The following is a 13,950-nucleotide window of genomic DNA, read 5'->3' as shown; positions in this document are numbered from 1 at the left end:
TTGACTGCTGTACGGGCACTTTTGTGAAACGAGAAATCGTTTGCGACACGTAAGCCGGCTGTGAGAATGGTGTGCGATGGGGTGAAGTCTGAAGGATCGTTCTCACTGCCAAGCCTCAAAGGCTAGTTGATACCGGGCTGGTTCGTGTGAGAGCACGCAATGGAGAGACCCAAGAGATGCAGAGATTCTTATCGCGCATGTAGAAAGTAGATGAAAAACATCTTCACGTGTAAGATGTCGTGTTTGGATTTTGATGTCATTATCGTTCATATCTTTGGAGGGCATAATGCTCGCCCACCCCACCCCGATCGCGGGCCATCAAGGTTCTCAGTTCATACGCCTGTATATAAGACCACCTCAGTAGAGCTCCAGGTTTTCCAGATTCTCTAGGTGGATCAATCCGTTGGGGGCCTGTTTTTCTGTGAGCAGCTGCTCCGGGTTCCAAGAAGTCCTTTTTTTTTCAGGACGGAGAGAAAGGGAAACGACACTTACGGGAATGTATTGCCTCAGCTTCACCCCCGCCTGCGCGAAGACGGCGGCGGTCTCGGAGTCCATGCTGTAGCCGTGGGCATAGACGACCTCCTCGATGCCGACCTGGCAGATCTTGATGCTGCAGGTCAGGCACGGGCAGGTGTCGCAGTAGATGATGGCGCCCTCGCGGATGCGCTCGCGGCCGGCCTCGAGCAGGGCGTTCTCCTCGGCGTGGATGCACAGGCAGGTGGCGAGGCCGACGCCGGACGAGTTGCCCGAGTTGCAGCGGGCGCAGCCGCCGTCGGAGCAGTTGCGCAGGCCGCGCGGCGTGCCGTTGTAGCCGGTGGAGATGACGCGCTTCTCGCGGCCGACGAGGACGGCGCCGACGCGGCGCTTCATGCAGTTGGAGCGCAGGGAGGCGAGCTCGGCGAGGGACATGAAGTAGGCGTCCCAGCTGGGCCGCAGGCGGACGGGGTCGGCGAGCTGGAGCTTGCCGAGGGTGGCGTACAGGTGGGCGAGGGAGGACGAGGTGTTGAGCAGGCGGACGGTGGCGCGGGAGATGAGGGGCTGCATGCCGTGGTCCGGGTCGTAGAGGTGGTTGTCCGAGGCGCGGGCGAAGGACTCGAGGGTGCAGTGGGGGTTGTGCAGGGCGCGGAAGCGCGCGTGGCGGACCGTCAGGGGCCCGTCGACCGAGATGAGCATGAAGAAGGGCCGGCGCGAGAGGGTGTCGAGGACGGCCTCGTTGTGCACGTCGGTCGTGACGAAGCGGGACTGCCACCGGGTCGTGACGAAGTCGACGAGGGCGTCGGCGGAGGAGAAGGTGAGCTGCTGCTGCTGCTGCCGGCTCGAGGCAGGGGCCTGGCCGCCGGGGGCCGGTGCGTGGAAGCTGTTGTTGGCATGTGGCGGCTGGGGGGGTCGAGAAGGCCTCGTGACCATGGCGTAGGCGCCGACGATCATGGGCGGGGTATAGTCCCTCGCAGGGCTTTCGTCAACCCTGGTGACGTTGCCATTGCTGTTGCCGTTGCCGTTGCCGTTGACAGCGACGGCGGTCGTGTCCTGGGCGCGGAGGGGGCATTCGGTCTTGGTGTGGCCCTCCTGTTTGCAGACGAAGCATTGGAGACCCGCCGTCTTCTTCTTCTTGCCCTTCTTCTTGGGAGGCTGGGGCTGGGAGTCCCAATCGTCGTGACCCGCGGTGGACGGCGCGGGTTCCGGGGCCGGGCTCCTGGGCGTCGACTGCGGCTGCGACACCGGTGGCTCGTTGTACGCGGGAGTCTCGCTGTATGCGGTATATGTGGGAGACTCGTTCCGTGGCGGAGGCGACGAAGGGTCCTCCAGACGGAGCAGCTTGAAGCCGTGGTGCTCGACCAAGTACTGAGCCACGGTCTTTTTGCCGGAGCAGATGCCTGTTTGGGTGTTAGAAACGAATATGCACCAAGATGAGTGAGCGAGCTTTTAGAAGGGGGAGGGGGGGGGGGGGGGGGGGGGGCAGCTCACCGCCACAGATTCCGATGAGCATCGTGACTGAACTGAGACTCTAACTAAACTTGATTTTTCTACTGAGAAATTTAGAGTTGATGCTCAAGCGGTTTCTCTTGGTGAGTGTGCATGCATATAGAATTGCGACCGGACCCCAGAGTGCTGCTGGCTGCGCTGCGTCCCTTCGAGCAAGCTTTGCCAGTCAACCCGGCAACCAAGTGGGTGAATGTCCAATGGAAAAGTCGCGATGGGAAGCTCCTTTAATTGACGCGGGACGGGACCCCTCACGCGTAAAGGGGAAAAGTGAACTGGCTAGCTAGGTACCTTAGCTACCTACCTGCCGGTGCGGGGCCAGAGCTGTGGCCGCTGAGGGTGAGGGCGGGTGAGGCTGGGTGATCAACCCTAAGCATGCCTCGGGTATACTTGCCACTGGCCAGCGCCCCACTTCCAGGCTCCAAGCACCGCCCCCGATGCATACTGTACGTACTGCGCCGCAGCACACACTGGCTGGTCCCCGATACCTTGAACGTGGTGGTGGGTGGCCTTACCGTCGCACACCCACTCACTCCGCATCCTACTCCGGGGCCGCGGTGATGACCGCAGCAGCCGCCTTCGCAATGTCGGCCGCCGTCGCCAGCACCCCGGACAGGGACGTCGGCAGGGCCACCGCCACCGCCACCGCCACCGCCATCGTCGTCGACGCCTCCGTCTCCGGCGGCGACGTCGGCTTCATGCCCGACACCGGCAGAGACGCGTACCCGAGGTCGTGCATCTCCTTCTCGCAGGACCCGTCCCTGCACCGGACCAGCCCAAAGTCCTCCAGCAGCTCCTCCTCCGTCGGCTGGCGCGTGGCGTTGCCCTCGCTGACGACAATGTCCAGCGGGTCCACCTCCCGCCGCCTCTTGACCTCGTCCGCCTTGCGCTTCCGGGGTGGCGTCCACCCGCGCTTGTGGATGTTCACCTTGGCCGCCCCGTTCGCGTCCAGGGTGAACATGTCCGTCGGCGCTTTGGAGTAATACTGCCGGTACCCGCGCTGCTGCGCGCGGCCCGCGCCCTTGTACCAGTCGTCGTTGTTGAGCAGCGCGAAGCCGGGGTCGTTGTTGTTGAGTGTCTTGGGCCAGCACGGGTTCTCCTCGATGCCGTAGTCGGCCGGCATGCCGCCCATGCGCTCAAAGTCGAGCTCAATGACCTTCTCCACGGCCCGGACGCGGCGCGTGGTGATGGTAACGACGCGGCACCCGACGTTCTCCGTGGTGTGGAAGCCCTCGTGGATGAGCTCCTCGGCCTGCTTCTCCGGGCACCCGCCGAACAGCTGTCCCGCGCCTCCGTTGCTGGCTTGGGGCAGCAGTCGGATCCACACCGCCTTGTCGTCGCGGCTGCGCCAGATGTCGGCGGGGGGGTACTCGTCGCGTTGGCAAACGAGATTGTCCTGCTGTAGCCAGCCGCTGCTCCAGTCCGTGTTGTGCTGCTTGTTGTAGGAGCCGACGACCGGACGCAACGCCTCCCCGATCTTTTGGCCCGGGCACGTGAGCCTGCTGAGCTTGTTGTCGCGATCGATGACGGACTTGTAATGGTAGCAGGCCTGGCCGTGGGTGTCTCCGTAGCAGGTCCTCCGCACAATTTCCTGCCTCGCAGGCCCCTGGGTGATGACGCGTGTGATGTCCTTGTTGCGGAGGTTGACGCGAGCCTCGAGTCGCTTGCCCTTACAGCTTGCGGGCTTATCGGGTGCTTTGCTCGTGGGCTTGGACGGTCCTCGATCGACCTTGGTCTCCAACGGCTTGTCGAGTTTGACGTCGTAGTCTTTGCCCTGGAACTTGAAAACGGACTTGCCCGCCTTGGCGACACCTTTGGAGCAGACGGCAACCAAGGCCGGCATGGCTGCTTGGAGAGCGATTGAGATGATGATTCCTGGGCGCGCGCGCCAAGTTAGCGGACGGGATTCAACAAAAGAGAATGTTTACTTTTGAGCTTGACTTGCCGACAAAAGGGATGAACCGCAGTGGCGCAGTCGCTGCCATGATGGCGATGCGGCAGAAAGCCTTCGCCGCAACCTCCAGCGCCAACGCTTCCGCTGCCGCAATCGCCGCGTCGGTCGCCTCGTCCTTGATGGTCTCGGTGATTTGCTCCTTGGAGATTGGAGGCTTGAACCCGTTGCAGCAGTAGGTCTGCGTGCCGCCCGTGCAGCTCTGATCCTCCTTGTCCGTCCGGCTGTTGCTGTTTTCTGTGATGGACACCTCCCCCTCCGCACAGCCGCCCATGCAAGACATGGCCAGCCCACGGTATCCTCTCCACCGGCAGGTGCCCATGACGGAGCCCTTGCTGCAGCAGACGCTCCGGAACTCGTCTTTGGGACAGCGGTCCATGGTTGACAACGTCCCGGGTTGACCGTTGGTCTGGGTGGCCTCGTGGTCACCGTTTCGGCACTTTTCGCCGCATTTGGTAGTGTAACAGACGCCCTTGGCCGCTTCGTCCTGGTAGATGACCTCAGCCTCGAGCAGAGCCTCTTCATCCATGTCGTCAGGGTTCAGGAGACTGGCGGCATCCTGGGCGACTTGGTCCAGGGCCCAGACCATGAGGCCACCCAGACATCGCGAGTTGGCGAACTCGGCCTTCTGACCCAATGTCTCGCCGTCATCGTACGAAACCCATTGGTCATTGTCCCAGTGAATCCACTTGGTGCCTGACTTCTCGTCGTGGACGGGCTCGAGCTTCTTGTCCTTGATGATATCCATGATCTCCTGGAGATTCAGGATACCCGAGGCTTTGGAACAAGGGCCCTCTTTTGCGCCACCACTGAATCGACAGACTCCATTGGGCTTGTTGCACTTGGAATCTTCAAGGGTAAAAGAACGACCGTAGACTACAGTGCACAAAAATTAGCCTATAATCAGAGAGCCATGCCATTAAATAAACATGAGCACAAGCAGGGGAAACGCACATCCTTGGCCCAAGACAACATTCTTAGGCTTGACCCCAGCGCGCCATAAGAGATCAAGACCGAGATCAATTTCTGTCATGTTGGTGTGCGTGGCGACGTATGGGCCGACGAACTTTGAAGCAGCGTCCCATGTTCCGTGCAGGTCATAGGACATCAAGTTGAACCAGTCGACGTGTGGCTGGAGATTCTTCAGATCGAAATGTTGAAGATACCAGTAAGATGCTGGAAGCGTGATGGAGTAGCCGTATCGCTTGCCGAAGGCTTCCTTGATTTCCTTGGAAAGAAGAACAAAGTTGGCTTTGTCCTCGGCTTTTCCGCCACGATCGTCTGCGACAAATATCAGCGAAACCGAAGTACGGAAGCAACCAAAGGTTTTTTTTTTATCAACATGGATGAGTGACCGGGTGACAGGAAGATGTCTGGGAAAAAGGTATGTAAATAAGGAAATCTGCCTACCAGCGGTGGGGTACTCCCAATCTAGATCCATGCCGTCGAATCCATATGTCTGGCGCCTTTGTCAGTATTGGAGAGAAAGAGACACTCAGAAGGGGGAGTCATTTGCCTCCATAAAATACATCAGCTCGGCGATGAAGATGCCGCGATTCTCGGCGGTGCTCGACATTGTACTAAAGGCTTGTTGATAGGGGCCGGCTGGTAAAGAACGGATAAGCACATCTTCAAGTCATGGCCAATGGAACGAACAATCAAACACTCACGGTCGTTGAACGACCACCCGCCGACACTGACCCAGGTTTGAAGGCCGGGCTTCCTCTCCTTGAGCGCTGTAAACCGACTCAGGAGTGATCCAGCGTTCTTATCCATGGGGACGATACTGAACTTGACCGGGTCGAAGAAGACGAAAGCAAAGTTGACATGTGTCAGTCCGTCCAGGTTCAAGTCCTCGGGGGACACCTTGCCGCAGGGACGAGTGTTGGCCCAGGACTCATAGTAGCCGATTGACCGACCTTGGACGCTGTTTCCAGTCTTGCTGCACGAAGGCCGCTTTACTGGGCCGCAGCCTCCGAAATCACTCTGGCACCCCTTGTCGACGTTGCAAAAGTCATCGACCGAGCCGCAGAAGCTTGGCAAAGAGAGTTAGCCACGCCTACGCACCCAGAGGACATACATCATACCCAAACTGCGAGCAACAGACACCCAACGGACAGGTCTGCCTTCCGGGGACACCATATTGGCCGCATTCGGCTTTGGCATTGCAGTTGGAGGTGCAGTTGCCAGCACCACATTCTGCAGGAGAATAACCGCAAAGGCCGGTAATCTACAAGACACATACATGTCAGAGAGAATCCAAAGTCAGATATGTCTTCCCCACAGCAACAGAAAACGCGCGCCCCGTTGGATTGGGTTGGGATCCGGACGGTACTTACACCACTGCAACAAGCGCCATTGACACAAGGAGTCTCGGCATTGCAGGTACCGACAGGAAGGTCGAGGAGCTGGGCAGGCAGATCAGAGCCAAGTAGACCGAAAGCAGAATTCAGATTAAAGTATGAAGAGTTCTCCGCAGCCAACAGCGGAGAAATGAGATGGAAGAGCCCCAAAAGAGCGGACAGCCTTGAGTGGAAATGCATTTTCAAACAAGAAGGGAGAGCGAGCCAGAGGTTGCTGGGACAAGTATGCAAATAGTTTGCGGCGTGCCACTCGAAAGCAGACGAGGCAGATGGATGGTCAGATCTGATGCGAACTTTTGAAAAAGTCTGGAAAGGCCGGCGTCTTTCAACGCGTTCATATCAATTTCCAAACAAGAGAAAGCTTCGTGGGCTTCCCGAAATCCCGTCCGAACACCACCGACCTGCGCCTAGCGGATAATGTCAAATTACAATTCGCATCATCCTCGCTTGGTCTTTTAGACCACCACCACCTCGACCGTCTTGGCGTAAGATTTCGCCCGATTCTCCCGTGACCTTTTTGACCAGGTCGAGTGGTTCATTCAATGCAATGCAACGTGGATGCCTGATGTGAAGGGTCAACAGGACGGATGGACTAGGCGGAATGGTGACCCTCTCTCGCAAAGTCCTCATTTAGAGGCATATCTTACAAGCCATCTCGTCTATTCGTGGACGGCCTTATCCGCGTAGCCAAGCTACCTTAGATATGAGAATTCTATACCTCCTTCCTAATCCTCGCAAGTTCTCAGCAATTTCGGAGCCGCTGTGCCTCAATGTGTATTCCCGTGTGGCGCGACAAAGTGTGTGTACGGCGCAGTCGTCCCGTGCAGAAGTATTTTGCCGCCTCACTAGGCTGGGCGGCTAGACTGCTGCTGCAATCGCGGAAAGAGATAAAGTTGACTCATGCAGGGGCAAATGAGAAAACCCATGCGGCAACGACCTCTCCAAGGCCAATTAGGCTGCTGACGCCGGCTTGGCGGTAATATCTCATCAGCTCTCGCAGTCTGTCAACTACCGACTGCCCCCGAAAGAGACTTGTTCCGGTCCAAGACAAGAAGAAACCAAGCTCAGAACTTTACAGAGTAACATTGCAGAGTGACGATTCCCAAAAATAAATGAAAGAACGAACTGTTACATGGGGCATGTTGGACGTTTAGGGTCGCGTGATATCTGCAACCACTATCACGCCGTCTAGGCCTAGAAAGGCGGGAATCGGTGTCGGTTGCATGCCCTCATTTCGGTTTGGCAACCCTCGTCGAGACAAACTGTTGCTTTCCCGTAAGGCTCCAGCCTTTCGGGGGCGTTCAAAGCTTGATGAGAGAAGGTCGCCCTGCCCGGGTTGTTGTACATCGACCGTTGCTCTGCCAGGTCTGATTCACCAACCAACCCTTCGGCGACTTGCTCAGCGCGCTGCAGTCGAGTCGAGAAAATGTCGCCTCACATCAAGTCTTTGACGGCTCTGGCATTCTTGCCCCTAGCTTTTGGCTTCAACCTCTGGCCCTTGGTTGAAACGGAAGCATTGGCAGAGATCCTACAGATTGCACCTGCTTGTGTTGTGGCATTGTAAGTGTGTACCCAGGCGGCCGAAAGAGAGAAGAACGGACGGACGGACGGACGGACGGACGTTTGAGTAGACCATGAAGGACCTTGACTGACTGATATCGAAAGAAATTCTACCGTTGCCTGCGATCAAGACCTCTTCCAGCGAACCATCAACGTTGACGGGCTCTGGTGGCAAGAGCAAGATGTCACGACGCTGTGCGGAACCGGCTGCCTCACCTCGGCACGCGATTGGCACGCCAATGTCGAAAGCAGCTGTGCCTACGACCTGATGATCCAAGGCGATCGTCTTGTCGAGGCGGACACTCTTTCCGGTCGTTTCCTCGAGGGTCTCGAACTCGCCTGCACTCGCTCGGCATCCAACGAATGGTGCTTCATCGAGCAGCAGGAGTGGACGGGGTCCGACATGGTCACACCAGACTGCGCCGCGAACCCGGCCGATCCGTTTTGCACGAACCCGGGGAACGTGAGCGCCGAGAACCGCCGTATATCGTCCCTCTACGACAACGACCTGCTGTGCTCCGAGTGCTTCCTCAAGCTCTTGTACGCCCGCGTCACGTCCGCGTTCCTCCCTGACGTCGACTACTCGGACTACCTGGTCGGGGAGTTCCAAGACATCCAGGAGGTCTGCCAGACCACCGTCGGCGAGCTGGCCACCAGGGTGCTGCCCAACTACCCCCATACGACGGACGCGGACGTCACTCCCATCAGGACAGAGGTCACGTCTACCGAGACGGACGCCCCGGCGCCGACAACAACCACCTCGGAGCCCGTCCCGACCAAGGCCCCGGTGCCGGACACGGAAGAGGGCTGCGAAGCTGTGGGCTGGCAATGGGTTGACGTCCTCGTCATGGAAGAGTCCACCATTGCGGAGACGGAGCTTGAGTTCTGCAACGAGGTTGCCGAAATCTATGGCGTCGCGACGGGCGATTTGATGTATACGACAAACACCCCCGGGTGCGCTGTTTTGGACGGCTGGTCTTGCGTCTCCCCGTCTTGTCAGTTGCTCCGAGTCAGCGAGAGCTCTACCTGGTATTATGACGTTTGCGTAATGGTCAAAACCCAAGGATCATAAGCTAACATAACCATTCAGCGCATCGATTGCGGAATCCGCATCCAACGCAACCCACATCGTCAACGCGGTTCAGATAGCCACCTGGAACCCGCATATTCTCGGTGCTTGTGATCATCTGGTCAAAGATCAGTACGTCTGCATAGAGTAAGCAACCCACCCCCCAGATAGAGAGTACTGCCCAGAAGCCGAGTATACTCGAAGCTGACCGCTTCCTCCTCCTCCTCCTCCAGTCGCCCAGGTGGCTCCTGGACGGGCCCGCCTACCAGCGAGATCCCAGACGACAGCGATGGTCCTGTGCGCGGCGGTCCTGGTACCACACCCACGCTTCCCATCATTGACAACCCCGATACGCCACCGGAGCCGGTCCAAGAAGGCATCTCCTCGGTCTGCAAGCGCTACGTGTTTGCGGACAAGGGCGCTTCGTGCTGGAAAGTATCAAACGATGGCGGCATTACCCAAAAGAGACTATTCGAGCTGAACCCGGTCTTGGGCACCAACGGGGAGAACTGCGACACCATGCTCTGGCTCAACTACTACTACTGCGTCGGCACCGAGAGCCTGGGCTCGCCGACCACGACGGTGACAAGGACGACGACGTCGCCCGCAACCTCCCCAACGGCGTCTTCTACGAGCGCTGCTCCAAAGCCGTCTCCGACTCAGCAAGGCATCGTGGGCAACTGCAACAAGTGGGTGCAGGCCGTGACCGGCGATTACTGTTGGAAACTGGCCAACGACGCCGGCATCGACACGGCCCTGTTCTACCAGTGGAACACCGTCCTAGGATCCGGAGGCGAGAACTGCGGCACCATGATATGGCCGGACTACTACTACTGCATTGGCGTCTCTTCGGGCAGCGCCACCACTTCGTCGCCTTCTACGACGACGACGACGACGACGTCCGCCGGTCCCGCAAAACCGACTGCCACTCACGCAGGCATCCCGGCAAACTGCAGCAAGTTTGCCGAGGCGCCCGCGCAAGGCGCGTCTTGTTGGCAGTTGGCGACCGATAACGGCATCGAGCTGAGCCGGTTCTACCAGCTCAACCCCTCGCTTGGCACCAACGGGGAGAATTGCGGCACCATGATCTGGCCGGGTTATTTCTACTGTGTGAGCGTAGCATAGACGAGTAGTTTCAGGAGCATGTACTATTGAATCCAATCCGTAGTGTATTGAAGAAGAACGGAAAAGTCAATAATAGCGCTCAAAAACTTGTTCCCTCCCTTCGCAAGGTGGCATGTACAACGTTGAATATCACTCACTCTCCCTCTGCCTTCAAGCAGCGTCCATCGCCACATCGGTATCCTCGTCTACCGAATCGTCTGCAAACCCTTCGCCATAGATGGTCGTCTGTCGCAGCCGGACCAGCGCCTCTCGGCATTCATCCCGCCGAAAGCCATTTTCATCGGGCCATCCATAGTCACGGTAGACCTTGCGAGAGCCCTAAAACAATTCACGCCTACTCGTCAGCGTTCACTCGTATCAAATTGGTTTTAAAGAGAAGAGGTACGCAACTGACCTCAAGCCCTATACCAGACTTGGCTGGTAGGACGATCCGCCTGTCTGCTTCCGACATCTCTGCCAAAGCATCTGCCCCGCGTTCCCAGTCGGGTTCGGCCCAAATGACGGGATCTTGATCCTCATCTGGGCCCAGGCCTGGGATGGGAACCATCTCGAGTCCCCTGAGCTTTGAGACCAACTTCTCAAAATACGTCACGATGGACTCAGGCTCGTAAGAATTTGCAGGAGCTTCCACCTGGGTTTTCGGCCCGCTTTCGCAGAAGATGACCCCTAGTTTAAGCCAAGTAAGTGTGAGCGAGTCAATCCTCATGAACCCTTTTGTATTGAGGAGGACACAGCAACTGACCTCTGCCAGCATCAATCATCCACCAAGTTCCTCGCCAGCTGTCCTGGTTTGGAGACGAGAGCGCCACCACATCCGCTGGCATGGCCTCACCATACGGCGAAAGTCCGAGCTTTCGCAGAGAGTCTCGTCTCAGCTTGTCCCTGGGTACATGCTCAAATAGTTCAGCGTCACGCAGATACCGAATCGGCTGGCTGCCGGGGAGCACCTCCCAGAAGTGCTCGTCGAGGCCTAGATACGGAAGATGCCGGAGTAAACTGACTGCCTTGTCCGAGTACCCAAGCATCCCCAACTCCTCCGCAGGGAAGACGTCGTCGCTCCAACCGCCGTCAGGCGCGGTCTCTACCATGGACGGGGTGAAGTAGGCCGCGCGAGATAGGGTGAGGTAGTGACTCTTGACGGCGCCGGCCATCATCTCGATGCTGTCGTTGCAGCGCGTTTGATCAAGCGCTTGGGAAGCCCCGGGTCCATCATCCTCGGATGACGGGGCTCTGGCCAGACGTTGCGGCGGTTTCGATGGGTGAAAAGCATGCTGGATGATGCCTTCCCCCTTCAACTCTTCGTCAATCATCATGTACTCGGTCTCGTCGAGATCTGCCCAGACCTCGGCAAGTTCCTCCTTTGAAACATCCACCGAGATGTCTTCATCTTCCAGAGCTGTATCTACATCTTCAGTTGCGGTCTCGGACTGGCTCGCTTCGCTCCCGGCATCAGAGTCGGGATCCTCGAAATCCTCGTCCTCCGGGTCGTCAAAGTCGGCCTCGTGCGCCAGCCTCTTTTTCTCTGCTTCCCATAGTTCGATACGAAACCGTTGAAGCACCTCGATGCATTCCTCGCGGCGCCAAGACGAAGGGTCCTCCTCGAATGTTGCCCATCCGCGCGCCTGATAGATCCATTGAAACTTCTGTCTGACGTCAACTTTCTGATCGCTCTCGGAACCCATAATCTCGGGCTCGAGATCCCCGACTGGAGGAAGAGCGATGATGGTCTTGCTCTTCAGAAAAGAGGTCATTTCGTCGAAAAACACCCTAGCGCTGCACCGTGAAGTCTGCCACGGCTTGTCCGTTGGCCCCGTGCCGGAGGTGTACGGCGTCAAGATACCAGTCTCACAGTCGATGATACACCACGGCGAGCCGAAGTCACTAGAACCGTATCCGCGACTGAGAGCCACGACATCAGGGGGCAGATCCATGGGCCCTGCCGGGGTTTGGTCGAACGGAGCGTTTGCCAACTCGGCGAGGCCGTCACCGCCACGGGCAGACCAGTCCGAGAAGTCGCCATCGTCGCGCAAGTATCGAATGGCCCTTGAGCGGACAAGTATCGGCCATTGCACGGGGTTTTCGCCACTTTTGCAGGCCTTGATGTACGGGATGTGGCGCAAAAGGTCGATTACTTTGTCGGAGCGGCGCAGGGCTCGAAGCGCGTCAACGTCCAGCTCTAGATCGCTCCAGCCTTCGGCCGGCGGCGACTGGATGTCTTCAGGAGAGAAATAGCAAGCTCTGGCGAGGACAGAATAATATGCCGCCAAGCTCTGCGCAATCTCATCGCGGCCGGCGTCCGAGACCGCCATGACGACAGGCATTCAGTCAGTAGTCCTGTTGCAAGTGAAAAGGATGGCGAACCGGATCAACAAGTGAGACGTGGAAGTGTTGTTTGTGGGGAGATTGAGACGCGGGCAAGAGTGCGCAGTCAAGGTTGTTTTCTCGGCCATGTAACGAACGATGCGGGCTTTAACGATGGATACAGGCTTTAATTATCATATAATTTAGCGCTGCAGCTGCTTACGGTTAAATAGCAATGGCTCAGTATGCCCCACAGCGCTTACATCTATTCTTGGCAACTCGACATTCTCAGCATGGTTGAGAGGACAGCAAACAAGCCACAACCGCGCAGCAACCGCAGGACGACAAGTCCGAATCGAGGCAAATGATGGAACCACTCGAGAGAGCTTGGAACTGCTCGAAACTTATGTACTATGCCTTCTATCCAATAGCTGGCGTTCTGGTACTCAAGGCATCTTTGGCGTTTACAAGGCGTCAACTTCGGAAACCAAGAGCGCAGCGTAGATTCGAGCAATAGTCGCAGTCGTCGCAGAAAGCGAGGCAGGCAAACTGGCAGCTCATCCGCTGTGTATCAACGCCGTGCGGCCAGGGCTCCCAAAGTCTAGACGTACACAGTCATGCTAGAGCTTCAGCCCTTCCGAGAGAGAAATAAAGGAAGGAAGTAGGAGATTGATACTCACTACCGTGGCAGGTCGCGGTGCAGGACAAGCAGGTTCCAGGATAGGTAGGGGACGTCATTGCAGCTGGCCATGACTGAGGGGGGCCGTGACCACTGCGACGAGGAGGAGTCCCCACACTCAATGCGGAGAGACGAATCTTATTAGTCGTGGGTGACTATATAGGTAGGTAGGTGCAGATACCGTACCTACTTGCCTACCTAGCGAGGGAGACCAGGGAGAGTTTTCCCGCTTCGGATCCGATCGGGCGAACCCCGCGTGCTTATTCGACTGTTAGTATCCGGTGTTTAGCCGGCGGGACCTGGCAGGTCTGGCAGGGCATGACACAATAACCCCGTGCACTGGGCACCAAGCTCTCACCCCACCTTGGGAAGCCCAGCTGCCCAGCTGGGCAGCTGTCGCCTGTAGCCGTCAGCCCCGAGGGGGGTGAAGTGGAGGGGGGAACAGCTGCCTTCCCTCATCTGTCAGACAAACCAAACATCTCTCACTTCCCAAGAAGCTCTCACCAGCCTCGTTCTCGTGACTCGTTGGTCCAACTAAGCAACATCTGGTTTCACTGTCTGCGCAGGTGACTCTTTTCCCAACTCCGACGCCAGCCAAACATTTCCAAGCATTCTTCCTCGAGTTGCCAGGCACTTCCATTGCCCGGACCCCCTCCGCTTTGTCCGGAGCCCATCTGGAAGTGCGACCTGCCTGTTCCGTCACATCGCGAGGGCCTTGAACCCTTTTTTTCTTTTTTTTTTGAGTCATTTCGGCCTTACCCCCAGAGCAGCGCTTGATCCGGATCTTTGCTCCTACATACTCATTCCTTCGAAGCATTCCAGCAAACCTGGAAGTTTGCCCAAGTGTCAAACCACCACATCGCGCACCACGAGAATCTGAACCCACTTCCGGCGCATCGCATCGCATCGCATCGCACCGCGC

General features: G+C 57.7%; 5 protein-coding genes across 5 annotated transcripts; 1 reads left to right on the top strand and 4 right to left on the bottom strand.

Annotated features, from left to right (window-relative positions):
• Positions 1 to 357: 357 nt before the first annotated feature.
• CH63R_09245 (Cytidine and deoxycytidylate deaminase zinc-binding region) lies at positions 358 to 1,987 on the bottom strand (the record flags this gene model as incomplete). The annotated part of the gene is made up of 3 exons (XM_018304219.1): positions 358 to 411; positions 493 to 1,874; positions 1,966 to 1,987. 3 exons carry the CDS (start codon positions 1,985 to 1,987, stop codon positions 358 to 360), a joined length of 1,458 nt encoding a protein of 485 aa, XP_018156242.1.
• A 534-nt stretch (positions 1,988 to 2,521) lies between these two features.
• CH63R_09244 (glycosyl hydrolase family 18) lies at positions 2,522 to 3,823 on the bottom strand (the record flags this gene model as incomplete). The annotated part of the gene is made up of 1 exon (XM_018304218.1): positions 2,522 to 3,823. One exon carries the CDS (start codon positions 3,821 to 3,823, stop codon positions 2,522 to 2,524), a length of 1,302 nt encoding a protein of 433 aa, XP_018156241.1.
• Positions 3,824 to 3,887: 64 nt separating this feature from the next.
• CH63R_09243 (glycosyl hydrolase family 18) lies at positions 3,888 to 6,474 on the bottom strand (the record flags this gene model as incomplete). Its single annotated transcript, XM_018304217.1, has 5 exons — positions 3,888 to 4,807; positions 4,886 to 5,212; positions 5,602 to 5,966; positions 6,019 to 6,161; positions 6,271 to 6,474. The coding sequence occupies 5 exons, from the start codon at positions 6,472 to 6,474 to the stop codon at positions 3,888 to 3,890; spliced, it is 1,959 nt and encodes a 652-aa protein (XP_018156240.1).
• A 1,246-nt stretch (positions 6,475 to 7,720) lies between these two features.
• Positions 7,721 to 10,048, top strand: CH63R_09242 (LysM domain-containing protein; the record flags this gene model as incomplete). Its single annotated transcript, XM_018304216.1, has 4 exons — positions 7,721 to 7,854; positions 7,960 to 8,883; positions 8,945 to 9,055; positions 9,157 to 10,048. The coding sequence occupies 4 exons, from the start codon at positions 7,721 to 7,723 to the stop codon at positions 10,046 to 10,048; spliced, it is 2,061 nt and encodes a 686-aa protein (XP_018156239.1).
• Positions 10,049 to 10,198: 150 nt separating this feature from the next.
• CH63R_09241 (Alpha beta hydrolase fold protein) lies at positions 10,199 to 12,369 on the bottom strand (the record flags this gene model as incomplete). The annotated part of the gene is made up of 3 exons (XM_018304215.1): positions 10,199 to 10,366; positions 10,443 to 10,714; positions 10,791 to 12,369. The coding sequence occupies 3 exons, from the start codon at positions 12,367 to 12,369 to the stop codon at positions 10,199 to 10,201; spliced, it is 2,019 nt and encodes a 672-aa protein (XP_018156238.1).
• Positions 12,370 to 13,950: the final 1,581 nt, after the last annotated feature.

This window comes from Colletotrichum higginsianum, chromosome 6 (assembly GCF_001672515.1).
Source record: "Colletotrichum higginsianum IMI 349063 chromosome 6, whole genome shotgun sequence".
Lineage (NCBI taxonomy): Eukaryota > Fungi > Ascomycota > Sordariomycetes > Glomerellales > Glomerellaceae > Colletotrichum > Colletotrichum higginsianum.
Note: the sequence above shows the minus strand (reverse complement) of the source record. Positions and strands in the feature narration are given on the sequence as shown.